A 15003-nucleotide genomic window follows, 5' to 3' on the forward strand; every position below is an offset into this window, starting at 1 on the left:
GCTTCCAAACAGAGGGCCAGGAGCTTAAGCTACCATCCACATGGGTGTCTCCATGTGACCTGTGCTTCCTCAGAGTGTGGTGTCTGGGTTCAAAGAGTGAACCTCCAGAGAGAGAGAAAGTGCCAGTCTGGTGGAAGCTGTACTGCATTTTATCACCTTGCCTCAGAAGTCACTAACATCACAGAAGTCTCAAAAGCCTCCCCCAGGTTCAAGGTCAAGTTCTGGAAGAGCATGTGAGACTATAACTGTTGTTGTGGCCATGTCTGGAAAATAAAACCTGCCACAGAAGCTCTTGAAAATACTATATTAACAAGTAAATGATATTTTAATAAAATATATATTTGATGGTAATAAAGTTTAAATTCTAAAAACAGTGAAGTTCATTTTACTCCCATAAACAATTCAAGTTTTTCTCCTGGTGTACATCCAAAGTGTACAACCAATTGTTCACAGTATCATCATATAATTGTGCATTCATCACCACAATCAATTTTTGAACATTCTCATTACTCAAAAAAAAAAAAAAAAAAAATCAAAATAAGACTCAAAATAAAAATAAAAGTAAAAAAGAACACCCACAACATCCCATACCTCCAGACTCCCCTATTATTCATTTACTTTTTGTTCCCATTTTTCTATTCATCTGTCCATACACTGGATAAAGGGAGTGTGAGCCACAAGGGTTTCACTATCACAAAGTCACACCGTATAAACTACATAATTATACAATCATCTTCAAGAATCAAGGCTACTGGATTGCAGCTCAACAGTTTTTGAGTTTCAGGTATTTCCTTCTAGTGATTCTAATATACTAAAAACTCAAAAGGGATATCTATATAATGCATAAGAATAATCTACAGAACAACCTCTCGACTCCATTTGAAATCTCTCGGCCACTGAAACTTTATTTTGTTTTCATTTCTCTTCCCCCTTTTGGTCCAAGAAGGCTTTCTCAATTCCATGATGCCGGGTCCAGGCTCATTCCTGAGAGTCATGTCCCACATTGGCAGGTGGTTTACACTCCTGGGAGTCACGTCCCACGTAGGTGGGAGGGCAGTGAGTTTACCTGCAGAGTTGGGTTAGAGAGAGAGGCCACATCTGAGCAACACAAAAGAGTCTCTGGGGGTGACCCTTTGGCACAATTTTAAGTAGGCTTAGCCTCTCCTTTGCAGTAACAAACTTCATAAGGGCAAGCCCCAAGATCGAGGGCTTAGCCTTCTAGATTTGTAGTCCCCAATGCTTGTGAGAATATCGGTAATTCCCCAGCTGGAGAAGTTTAATATTTCCACATTTTTCCCTAGTCCCTCAGTGGGGTTTAATATCACTATTTTAAAATTTAGTATCCCCATCCTAAATATAAGGAAAGTCATAGAATTTTTTTATAAACTTCTTTCAAATGCTTATAAACCATTTGTGTTGGGCTTCTATTCTTGTCCCATAGTCACCTTGAGACTCAACACTTACAAAGCAAATCCAACCCTAAAATCATCGCTAACATGAATTCTACTTAAGGTTTCACTGTCTCCAAATTGTTCCTAAAATGTCTTGTTATCTATCTCCAGTTTCTTCTCTCTTATCTCTACATCTACACTCTCTCTCTGCTCCCTCCTCCCCTTATCGCTTCCATACCCCCATTATTTTGTCCCAGCAGTTTAGTTCTCGGTTTACATAACACACTGAGCAAAACAAACACACTGAGCAAAGCAAAAATAGCAAGAAAGCAATGCCTCACAGTTCCTTGAGCATGAAGATGTTTTATACTACAACTATTTATAGATACAAAGGAATAAAGTGACTCAAGTCTACTATAGAAATGAAAAGAGAAAGCAAACATATATGTGAATAAAGTTAAGCCAACTGGGTGGTTGAGGATAGTACAAGTATGTGACTTGGAGTCAATTTTAATTCAGCCTATGGAAAAAAAAGTTACTGCATTAAAAAAAAAATCTAATAACTACTTTAAAGGCTCACATAAAATTAAAACATTGGATAGAACTAGAAATTAGGAGCAGAGCCGAGATTTGAATTTTAAGCAAACTAGCCCTTCCTGTCATCCTTATATTTTAGATAAAGAAACCCAGGCGATAAGGAAGTATGATTTCTAGGGAAAGCTTGGACACTAAACCTTCATTGTCAAGAGTTTGTTTAATTTTTCTTTTTGCTGGATGGTCTTGCCGGGAGACGTACTCAGGATGCCGAGAAGTTCTTTCGCCCAGGAGTTACTAAACAAGATCAGTTTTTGATTTGATTTTTGGCCCCCGTGGGCCTCCGGCCTGGACTACATTTCCCAGCAGGCCGTGCCCACAAGTACTGGTGCCTGTTTAGGTCCAGCGCCGTTAGCCGAGGCGCAGTCGCGTAGCGGGTGGCCGACGGGAGGGCGCTTTGCGGTTTGAATGGCTCTGGGTCCTGGCCCTCGCCTCGCCTGACGACTGGCCGCCCCGGGGGTTCGCTATGCCATCTGGAGGTGACCAGTCGCCACCGCCACCGCCTCCCCCGCCGGCGGCCGTGGCCTCGGAGGAGGAGGACGATGACGACGGCGAGGCGGAGGACGTCGCGCAGCTGGCCCGGTCTCCGGCCCCTCAGACCCAGCAGCGGTTCGACGAGCTGTGCAGCCGCCTCAACATGGACGAGGCGGCTCGGGCCGAGGCTTGGGATAGCTACCGGAGCATGAGCGAGAGCTACACGCTGGAGGTTTGTCTGTGGAAGGAGGCGAGGGGCTAACCGGGCCCAGTGGTCGTGCCCCGCCCCGGGGATGGGGCCTCTCCTTCTCACCCCGTGCGGAGACACCCGGAGGGACCGCTCGGGAGGCCCCGGGCGCCCAGCCTGGAGAGGGATGGGAATCCTGTCTGCTCACTGTAGTTCTGGAAACCAGGCTTTTCAAAGGCTTTTAGTGGCTTTGAGGGTGCTGTTTCCTCCTGCATCAGAATGGGAAACAAATTTTGCTCTAGAGTAACACAGCGAGGCTGAAGTCGTGCTACAGTCACCATTACAGAAATGGGCCTTCACGATCCTTTTGCTGCCCTAGTTACCTGGTTGGCAGAATGAGCATGTGTAGTTGTCAACACCGTAAGGAGAAGGGAAGGGGATTTGCCCATGATCGCTCGGCGTTTGACCCGGTTTTAGCGCCTGGGTCTCCAGGCTTCTTCTCCAGCTCTTCTATTGTACCAAATTGTCTTTGTCGAGGCATTGAATCCGTTTGAATTAACATGTTGTTAACTTTCGGGCTTTGTTTATGTACGGTTCTAAGTAAGACTAATAATCTTCCCTAGGCCAAGTGAAATGAGCTTTCTGCCTACCGGAGATAGACGCACGCCCCCATTAATCACCAGTTAAGTCAGGACTGCGACTACTCTGGGGACTTTTTGGTACCTCAGACATTGCATAGGGCTCTTAAAGTCGCTGTGATCCAGTCATGTTATGTCCCTTTCTTCGTACGGGGCTTGCAGATGAGAAAAATGGTCATTTTAGCCAGTGACCGTCAACTCCGCTGGCACCTCCCCTTCATGGACCAATGGAAACTGAGACGGAAGTCTGGGTGGTTTATCAGCTGTTTCTCTAGCCGTGTGTCTGGCATTTACCCATGAGGCCATTTGTTTTTCTTAAGTTGTTTCATATACAGTTTGTGGAAAGAGTAGGGCAAATAGGCTCAGACTGTGAAGGCCTAACCCCAGGTATTATTTAACTCTAATATGGTGTTTTTGCCCAATGTGTTACCGTGCTGACAACGGTTATTATTTTTTTTAATTTTTCTTGCATTAATAGGATTTTATTTCAGTTACTACCCCCTCCTCCCCATTGTTGTATCTACCGAAAAAAAGATGTAGTAATATACTGGCTTTGGAACTTGACAGACCTAGTTGACTTCAGACAACTTACTTAAGCACTCCAAAACTCAAATTTGTGATATATAAACTGGAGACATTTTTACCCACCTCATAGAGATGTTCTGAAGGTTAAATAAGGCAATGTGTGTTCCTGGCACGTAGTAGGCACTCATATGGACAGTGCTTTAAGTTTACAAAGTTCATTCACATGCTTAATGATCTGGCTGAAAAGACTTGTGCTCTTAATTTACCTCTAGGTGCTTTCTGTGGTCAGGCAAAGAGAAGGACTTTTTTTTTTTTTTTGTCAGAGGCTTAAGGGCCTCCAAAGAAACTCTTATTTTAGTCTCAGGATAATCTGGCAAATTAGGTATAGCAAGCACCTAGTATCTTGCTGTACCTAAAGATCAAGTTTTATGAAGGCCAGCATTATGTAAGTACATAGTAGATAAGTGGTAAATTATTTTGGAAATCACATTTGATTACTTATCTTTAAAGACTTCAGTCTCAGTTTCTTAGCCCAGTTTACCAAGTTAATGCATGAAATTCCATCCATTTCTCAAGTATTTCTTGAACACCTATTGTTTTCTAGACACTGTTCTAGTTACTGGGGATAGAGCAATGAACAAAATGGGAAAAATCCCTACTCTTGTGGAGATTATATTTAGATATGATGTGAGATAACATGGAATGTCAGTCTTGTGGAGTGTACAGTGGAAAATAAAGGTCACATGATATTTAATACAGAATACTGGTTATAGAATTGTACCTTTTGATTTCTTGAGTTTCCTGTGCTTTATGTTTGTTAACTCATTTATTTCTCACTATCCTCAGATAAGAAAACTGAGCCTCTGTAAAGGTTAAGTAATTTTCCCCAAGGTGTTGTAGAGGTATGGCAGAACCATAATTCAAATCCAGATCTACTTGATCCCGTAAGCATATGACCATGAATTGTTAATTTTGAGAATGGCACCTTTTTTTTTTTTAAATCAGGGGCTTTTGAACAAATATTTTTTAGGACCAAAGAGAAACCAGGCACCGAGTCTGCTTTTAAGTTGTCTGTGGCTTAGTAGGCAGACATTAATTAACAAAGAGGTCTTCAGTCAACTTTGTTCTTTAAGCACTATAAAATTATGAGATGTAAGACTAATTTGGTTTCTTCTTTTTAGGAATGATATAGTTGTAAATTCCCTAGAACCAAAATAGACCATAAATATCAGCTACTTCTAAAAGATAGGATAATGGTGTGACTTAATTTTATATTGATAAGATATCTGGATATAGTAGAGAAATTCAGTTATAAACTAAATTTTATTTTAATTTTCTGTTTTGAAATATTTTAAACTTACTGGACAGTAACAAAATAATACAAACCCCCTAGAAGAACTCCAGCGTATCCCATCCCTCCCTCCCCTCAATACCCAGATCCACCAATTTTAACTTCTTGCTATATTTGCTATATCATTCTGCCTATCTATGTATCTGTTTATCCATTTTCTGAACACTTAAGTGTAGGGTGTATGTATCATACTCTTCGAACACTTAATACTTCACGTACGTTTTCTAAGAACAAGGATATTCACTTACATAACCACCTTAAGTACATTTATCAACGTCAAGAAATTTATCAGTGATATAAAGCTTACAGTTTTTATTCTAATTTTTTTGAATGTCCCAATAATGCACCGTAGAGCCTTTTCTCCTTCCTTGCTAGATCCCATCCAGGATCATGTATTTTCTTTCCTTCCTTCTTTCCTGTATACAACATAAACTCTCCCATCTTAACCACTCCCAAGCATACCATTCAGTGGGATTGATCACATTCACAGTGTTGCGGTGCCCTCACCACCTTCCATTATTAAAACTTTCCCATATCCCCAAATAGAAACCTTACTCCCATTATGCCTTAATTTCCCATTCACCCTGCCCTCAACCCCGGCAACCTGTACTTTAATTTCTGTCCGTATGAGCTCATATATCCTCCAATATTTTCTTTGTAGTTAACGTGGGACTTAAATTTCACATACTAAATCTTTAACAATCTTGTTTGCTTTGCTATCAACTTAACTTCAATAGTATACACAAATTATTGTCCTGCTCCCCTCCATATCCACACTTTTATGTAGTTCTTGTCACAAATTATATATTTATATATTGTGAGCCTATCACCACTGATTTATCATTACGTTTTTATATATTAGCCTTTTTGATCCCATAGGAAGTAAAAATTGGAGTAACAAACCAAAAAATACAATAGTACCGGCATTTATATTTACCCATGCCAGTACCCTTTTTGGAGATATTTATTTCTTCATGTAGTTTGGATCTATTGTCTAGCATCCTTTCCTTTCAACCTGCAGAGTTCACTAGCGTTTCTTATAGGGCTATTCTAGGGGTGATGAACTCCCTTAGCTTTTGTTTTCCTGGAAATATCTTAATTGTCTCCATTTTTGTAAGACAGTTTTGCTGGATATAGAATTCTTGGTTGGCAGTTTTTTTTTTTTTTGCTGTTCAGCATGTTGCTTTCTTGCCTCTGAGGTTTCTGTTGAGAAATCATCACTTGATCTTATTGAGTCTCCCTTGTGTATGACACTTTGATTCTCTCTTGTGGTAAATCTTTGGCATTTGACAGTTTGATTTTCATGTCTTGTGGTGTGGATCTATTTGGGTTTATCTTGTTTGGAGTTTGTTGAGTGTCTTGGATGTGTATATTCTTATCTTTCATTAAATTTGGGAAGTTGTCATTTATTATTTCTGTGAATATTCTCTCTGCCCCTTTTTTTCTTTCTTCTCCTTCTGGAATTCCTTCAATGCATAATTTTTAAAACAGTTTTATTGAGATATATTCACATACCATACATTCATCCAAAGTGTACAATCAATGGTTTTTAGTATAATCACAGAGTTGTACATTCATCACCACAATTTTAGAACATTTTCATTACTCCAAAATGGAAAGTTCCATATTCCTTAGCAATCACGTCTCAATACCTCTATCCTTCCCCAGCCCTACATAACCACTAATCTCATTCTGTCTCCATAAATGTATTTATATTTACATTTTATGTCAGTGGAATCCTACAATATGTAGTACTTTGCATCTGGTTTCTTTCACTTAGCATAATTTTTAAAAATTATTATTATTTTTAATTAGAGAGGTTGTAGGTTTATAGAAAAGTCACAGAAAAATACAGCATTCTCATATACCCCTCATTTTTGATCCTTTGCATTAATGTGGTATCTTTGCTACAACTGATGAAATAATATTAAAATATTACTGTTAACTATAGTCCATAGTTTACATTAGGCATATTTTTTCCCATATACCATCGTATTATTAACACCTTCTGTCTGGTTTGCTAATGCTGCCGTTAAAGCAAAATACCAGAAATGGATTGGCCTTTATAAAGGGGGTTTATTTGGTTACAAAGTTACAGTCTTAAGGCCATAAAGTGTCCAAGGTAACACATCAGTAATCAAGTACCTTCACTGGAGGATGGCCATTAGTGTCCAGAAAACCCCTGTGTTAGCTGGAAAGGCACGTGGCCGACATCCACTTGCTCCCAGGTTGTGTTTCAAAATGGCATTCTCCAAAATGTTGCTCTTGTGGAGTTTTATCCTCTCTTTGCTGCAGCTCTTCTTCAAAATGTCACTTTCAGTTGCTCTGAGGGCTTTCTGTCTGTGAATTCCTTTATACCACTCCAGTGATCCAATTAACACCCACCCTGAATGGGCAGGGTAACACCTCCATGGATATTATCCAATCAAACGTTTTTCTCACAGTTGATTGAGTTACATCTCCATGGAAACAATCAAAAGAGTCCAATTTAATCAACACTAATACATCTGCCCCACAAGATTGCATCAAAGAATATGTCTTTTGGCAGGACATAATATATCCAAACTAGCACACACCTTATAATAGTATTGTACATTACAATCACCAACATAATTCAGTGCTGTTAATTACACTCACAATACTGTGCTATCACCACTATCCATTTCCAGATGTTTGCAATCATCCTAAATAGAAATTCCACACAAATAAAGCATCAGCTCCCCTTTCTCTACCCCATTTTATTCCCTAGTAACCTATACTCCAGATTCTAACTCTGTGAATTTGCTTATTATATTTAGTTCATATCACTGAGATCATACATTATTTGTCCTTTTGTGTCTGCTTTATTTCACTTGTTATAATGTACACAAGGTTCATCCATATGTTTCATGCATCAGAACTTTATCTCTTCTTATAGCTGAAAAATATTCCATTGTATGTATATACCATATTTTGATTATCCATTCATTGGTTGATGGACACTTGGGTTGCTTCCATCTTTTGGCAATTGTGAATAATGCCGCTATGAACCTCAACGTGCAAATGTCTGTTCAAGTCCCTGCTTTTCAGTTCTTCTGGGTATATACCTAGCAGCGGGATTGGGTGGATCATATGGCAGTTCTATACTTAGCTTCCTGAGGAACTTCCAAACTATCTTCCACAGTGGCTGCACAATTTTACATTTCCACCAGCAGTGAAAGAGTGTTTCTGTTTCTCCACATTCTGTCCAAAATTTTTTTTTGTTTTTCTGTTTTTTTTAGTAGTGGCCATTCAAGTCGGTGTGAAATGATATCTCATTGTGGTTTTGATTTGCATTTCCCTAATAGCTAGTGATGTTGAGCATTTTTCATGTGCTTTGTAGCCATTTGTATTTCCTCTTTGGATAAACATCTATTCATGTCTTTTGCCCGTTTTTTAATTGGGTTGTTTATCTTTTTATTGTTGAGTTGTAGGATTTCATTACATATTCTGGATATTAAAGCATTATCTAATATGTGGTTTCTGAGTATTTTCTCCCATTGAGTAGGCAGCGTTTTCACTTTCTTGACAAAGTCCTTTGATGCACAAAAGTATTTAATTTTAAGGAGGTTCCATTTATCTGTTTCTTCTTTCGTTGTTTGTGCTTTGGGTATAAAGTCTAAGAAACCACCACAATGCATAATTGGTATGCTTGATGGTGTTGTAGATGTTTGCCGGTCTCTGATCACTTTTGTTCATTCTTTCTCCTTTCTGCTCCTTAGACTGTATGATTATAAACTGTTGTTACTCTGGGAACTTGTACATCAAGAATGCTGTGAAGCCATTTCCTAGAGATGCGTTCAATACCCAAATCTTTGTATTTTTTTTTTAAATAGAAAGTCTGTGGCCTAATAACTAAAATTAGGCTTTTGAGCTAGTCTGTGTGGTAAACTTAGACATTGGAGAATTTCCAGTTTCCCTCATTTTCATTTAGACCAGCATTAGATACACTGAAATTAAAGAACATTATTAGCCTTGATAGGAAAGTTGAGTCAGTTCTTTAAAAGATTTGTGAAGATGAATCTTTTAGAAATTATGTTCTAAAAAATTATTTTCTTAATGGATTCCATTAATGGATCCACAAGAGTCCATGTGGTTACAAAAATAACTTTCATGTATCATGTCCATGTATGTTTTTTTTTTTTTAATCATTTTATTGAGATATATTCACATACCACGCAGTCATACAAAACAAATCGCACTCTCGACTGTCTACAGCACCATTACATAGCTGTACATTCATCACCTAAATCAATCCCTGACACCTTCATTAGCACACACACAAAAATAACAAGAATAATAATTAGAGTGAAAAAGAGCAACTGAAGCAAAAAAGAACACTAGGTACCTTTGTCTGTTTGTTTGCTTCCCCTACTTTTCTACACATCCATCCACAAACCAGACAAAGTGGAGTCTGGTCCCCATGGCACTCCCAATCCCACCGTCACCCCTCACAAGCTACATTTTTATTCAACTGTCTTCGAGATTCATGGGTTCTGGGCCGCAGCTTAACAGTTCCAGGTATCCACCACCAGCTACCCCAATTCCCCAGAACCTAAAAAAGGTTGTCTAAAGTGTGCGTAAGAGTGCCCACCAGAGTGATCTCTCAGCTCGTTTTGGAATCTCTCTGCCACTGAAGCTTATTTCATTTCCTTTCACATCCCCCTTTTGGTCAAGAAGATGTTCTCCATCCCACGATGCCGGGTCTACATTCCTCCCCGGGAGTCATATTCCACGTTGCCAGGGAGATTGACTTCCCTGGGTGTCTGATCCCACGTAGGGGGGAGGGCAGTGATTTCACCTTTCAAGTTGGCTTAGCCAGAGAGAGAGGGCCACATCTCAGCAACAAAGAGGCATTCAGGAGGAGACTCTTAGGCACAAATACAGGGAGGCCTAGCCTCTCCTTTGCAGCAACCGTCTTCCCAAGGGTAAAACTTATGGTAGAGGGCTCAACCCATCAAACCACCAGTCCCCTATGTCTGTGGTCATGTTAGCAACCATGGAGGTGGGGTAGGCGAATACCCCTGCATTCTCCACAGGCTCCTCAAGGGGGCACTACATCTTTTTTTTTTTTTTTTTCCTTGTTTGTCTTTTTTCTTTTTTTTAACTTTCCCTTCTTTTTTCAAATCAACTGTATGAAAAAAAAAGTTAAAAAGAAAACAAACATACAATAAAAGAACATTTCAAAGAGACCATAGCAAGGGAGTAAGAAAAAGGCAACTAACCTAAGATAACTGCTTAACTTCCAACATGTTCCTACTTTACCCCAAGAAAGTTACATAATATAGCAACATTTCAGTGAACTTGTTCCTACTACATCCATCAGAAATTAACAGACCATAGTCATTTCTGGGCATCCCCAGAACGTTAAATAGCTTATCTGTTCTTCTTGGATTATTGTTCCCCCTTCCTTAATTGCTCTCTACTGCTAGTTCCCCTACATTCTACATTATAAACCATTTGTTTTACATTTTTCAAAGTTCACATTAGTGGTAGCATATAATATTTCTCTTTTTGTGCCTGGCTTATTTCGCTCAGCATTATGTCTTCAAGGTTCATCCATGTTGTCATATGTTTCACCAGATCGTTCCTTCTTACTGCCGCGTAGTATTCCATCGTGTGTATATACCCCATTTTATTTATCCACTCATCTGTTGAAGGACATTTGGGTTGTTTCCATCTCTTGGCAATTGTGAATAATGCTGCTATGAACATTGGCGTGCAGATATCTGTTCGTGTCACTGCTTTCCGATCTTCCGGGTATATACCGAGAAGTGCAATCGCTGGATCGAATGGTAGCTCTATATCTAGTTTTCTAAGGAACTGCCAGACTGACTTCCAGAGTGGCTGAACCATTATACAGTCCCACCAACAATGAATAAGAGTTCCAATTTCTCCACATCTCCTCCAGCATTTGTAGTTTCCTGTTTGTTTAATGGCAGCCATTCTAACCGGTGTTAGATGGTATCTCATTGTGGTCTTAATTTGCATCTCTCTAATAGCTAGTGAAGCTGAACATTTTTTCATGTGTTTCTTGGCCATTTGTATTTCCTCTTCAGAGAACTGTCTTTTCATATCTTTTGCCCATTTTATAATTGGGCTGTCTGTACTATTGTCATTGAGTTGTAGGATTTCTTTGTATATGCAAGATATCAGTCTTTTGTCAGATACATGGTTTCCAAAAATTTTTTCCCATTGAGTTGGCTGCCTCTTTACCTTTTTGAGAAATTCCTTTGAGGTGCAGAAACTTCTAAGCTGGAGGAGTTCCCATTTATCTATTTTCTCTTTTGTTGCTTGTGCTTTGGGTGTAAAGTCTAGGAAGTGGCCTCCTAATACAAGGTCTTGAAGATGTTTTCCTACATTATCTTCTAGGAGTTTTATGGTACTTTCTTTTATATTGAGATCTTTGGTCCATTTTGAGTTAATTTTTGTGTAGGGGGTGAGGTAGGGGTCCTCTTTCATTCTTTTGGATATGGATATCCAACTCTCCCAGCCCCATTTGTTGAAAAGACCATTATGGCTCAGTTCGGTGACTTTGGGGGCCTTATCAAAGATCAGTCGGCCATAGATCTGAGGGTCTATCTCTGAATTCTCAATTCGATTCCATTGATCTATATGTCTATCTTTGTGCCAGTACCATGCTGTTTTGGCAACTGTGGCTTTATAATAAGCTTCAAAGTCAGGGAGTGTAAGTCCTCCCACTTCGTTTTTCTTTTTTAGAGTGTCTTTAGCAATTCGAGGCATCTTCCCTTTCCAAATAAATTTGATAACTAGCTTTTCCAAGTCTGCAAAGTAGGTTGTTGGAATTTTGATTGGGATTGCATTGAATCTGTAGATGAGTTTGGGTAGAATTGACATCTTAATGACATTTAGCCTTCCTATCCATGAACATGGAATATTTTTCCATCTTTTAAGGTCCCCTTCTATTTCTTTTAGTAGAGTTATGTAGTTTTCTTTGTATAGGTCTTTTACATCTTTGGTTAAGTTTATTCCTAGGTACTTGATTTTTTTAGTTGCTATTGAAAATGGTATCTTTTTCTTGAGTGTCTCTTCAGTTTGTTCATTTCTAGCATATAGAAACATTACTGACTTATGTGCATTAATCTTGTATCCCGCTACTTTGCTAAATTTGTTTATTAGCTCTAGTAGGTGTATCGTCGATTTCTCAGGGTTTTCTAGATATAAGATCATATCATCTGCAAACAATGACAGTTTTACTTCTTCTTTTCCAATTTGGATGCCTTTTATTTCTTTGTCTTGCCGGATTGCCCTGGCTAGCACTTCCAGCACAATGTTGAATAACAGTGGTGACAGCGGGCATCCTTGTCTTGTTCCTGATCTTAGAGGGAAGGCTTTCAGTCTCTCACCATTGAGTACTATGCTGGCTGTGGGTTTTTCATATACGCTCTTTATCATGTTGAGGAAGTTTCCTTCAATTCCTACCTTTTGAAGTGTTTTTATCAAAAAGGGATGTTGGATTTTGTCAAATGCTTTTTCAGCATCTATTGAGATGATCAATTGATTTTTCCCTTTCGAGTTTTTAATGTGTTGTAATACATTGATTGTTTTTCTTATGTTGAACCATCCTTGCATGCCTGGAATGAACCCCACTTGGTCATGGTGTATGATTTTTTTAATGTGTCTTTGGATTCGATTTGCAAGTATTTTGTTGAGGATTTTTGCATCTATATTCATTAGGGAGATTGGCCGGTAGTTTTCCTTTTTTGTAGCATCTTTGCCTGGTTTTGTTATTAGATTGATGTTAGCTTCATAAAATGAGTTAGGTAGTGTTCCATTTTTTTCAATGTTTTGAAAGAGTTTGAGTAAGATTGGTGTCAGTTCTTTCTGGAAAGTTTGGTAGAATTCCCCTGTGAAGCCATCTGGCCCTGGGCATTTATTTGTGGGAAGATTTTTGATGACTGATTGGATCTCTTTGCTTGTGATGGGTTGGTTGAGGTCTTCTATTTCTTCTCTGGTCAGTCTAGGTTGTTCATATGTTTCCAGGAAATTGTCCATTTCTTCTACATTATCCAGTTTGTTGCCATACAGTTGTTCATAATATCCTCTTATAATTTTTTTAATTTCTTCAGGATCTGCAGTTATGTCACCTTTTTCATTCATTATTTTGTTTATATGGGTCTTCTCTCTTTTTGATTTTGTCAGTCTAGCTAGGGGCTTGTCAATCTTGTTGATCTTCTCAAAGAACCAACTTTTGGTGATATTTATCCTTTCTATTGTTTTTTTGTTCTCTATGTCATTTATTTCTGCTTTAATCCTTGTTATTTCTTTTCTTGTACTTGGTTTAGGATTGGTTTGTTGTTCATTTTCTAGCTTCTTCAGTTGATCCATTAGTTCTTTGATTTTGGCTCTTTCTTCCTTTTTAATATATGCGTTTAGTGCTATAAATTTCCCCCTTAGCACTGCTTTTGCTGCGTCCCATAGGTTTTGGTATGTTGTGTTCTCATTTTCATTCGTCTCTATATATTTAGCAATTTCTCTTGCTATTTCTTCTTTAACCCACTGATTGTTTAGGAGTGTGTTGTTTAACCTCCAGGTATTTGTGAATTTTCTAAGTCTCTGATGGTTATTGACTTCTAATTGTATTCCATTGTGGTCAGAGAATGTGCTTTGAATAATTTCAATCTTTTTAAATTTATTGAGGCTTGTTTTATGTCCCAGCATATGATCTATTCTGGAGAAAGTTCCGTGAGCACTAGAAAAGTATGTGTATCCTGGTGATTTGGGATGTAATGTCCTGTAGATGTCTGTTAAATCTAATTCATTTATCAGATTGTTTAGGTTTTCAATTTCCTTATTGGTCTTCTGTCTGGTTGATCTATCTATAGGAGAGAATGATGTGTTGAAGTCTCCCACAATTATTGTGGAAACATCAATTGCTTCCTTTAGTTTGCCAATGTTTCTCTCATGTATTTTGTGGCACCTTGATTGGGTGCATAGACATTTACGATTGTTATTTCTTCTTGCTGAATTGCCCCTTTTATTAGTATGTAGTGGCCTTCTTTGTCTCTCAAAACATCCCTGCATTTGAAGTCTATTTTATCTGAGATTAATATTGCTACACCTGCTTTCTTTTGGCTGTAGCTTGCATGAAATATTTTTTTCCATCCTTTCACTTTCAGTTTCTTTGTGTCCCTGTGTCTAAGATGAGTCTCTTGTATGCAACATATTGATGGTTCATTTTTTTTGATCCATTCTGCGAATCTATATCTTTTAATTGGGGAGTTTAATCCATTTACATTCAACGTTAAAACCGTGAAGGCATTTCTTGAATCGGCCATCTTATCCTTTGGATTATGTTTGCCATATTTTTCCCTCTCTCTATTAATATCCTTTATTGTACCCATACCGAATCTCTTTAGTACTGAACCTTTCTCCAAGTCTCTCTGTCCTGTCTTTGTTTCTCTGTCTGTAGGGCTCCCTTTAGTATCTCCAGTAGGGCAGGTCTCTTGTTAGCAAATTCTCTCAGCATTTGTTTGTCTGTGAAAAATTTAAGCTCTCCCTCAAATTTGAAGGAGAGCTTTGCTGGATAAAGTATTCTTGGCTGGAAATTCCTCTCACTCAGAATTTTAAATATATCGTGCCACTGCCTTCTCACCTCCATGGTGGCTGCTGAGTAGTCACTACTTAGTCTTATGCTGTTTCCTTTGTATGTGGTGAATTGCTTTTCTCTTGCTACTTTCAGAACTTGCTCCTTCTCTCCTATGTTTGACAGTGTGATCAGTATATGTCTCGGAGTGGGTTTATTTGGATTTATTCTATTTGGGGTTCGCTGAGCATTTATGATTTGTGTATTTATGTTGTTTA

General features: G+C 38.6%; 1 protein-coding gene across 4 annotated transcripts in view; it reads left to right on the plus strand.

The window, feature by feature from the left end:
* Positions 1–2331: 2331 nt before the first annotated feature.
* The window catches only part of RBL2 (RB transcriptional corepressor like 2), a 114953-nt gene continuing 102281 nt past the window's right edge, over positions 2332–15003 (plus strand). For 2 of the 4 annotated variants that reach the window (XM_037816512.1, XM_037816513.1), the window contains exon 1: positions 2332–2691. In XM_037816512.1, the coding sequence (XP_037672440.1) occupies positions 2452–2691 (240 nt within the window). In that variant the 5' untranslated portion in view covers positions 2332–2451. The remainder of the gene's footprint in view (positions 2692–15003) is intronic. The other 2 variants (XM_037816511.1, XM_037816514.1) reach the window with 2 other exon arrangements.

The sequence above is a fragment of the Choloepus didactylus genome, chromosome 22 (assembly GCF_015220235.1).
Source record: "Choloepus didactylus isolate mChoDid1 chromosome 22, mChoDid1.pri, whole genome shotgun sequence".
Taxonomy (NCBI): Eukaryota; Metazoa; Chordata; class Mammalia; order Pilosa; family Megalonychidae; genus Choloepus; species Choloepus didactylus.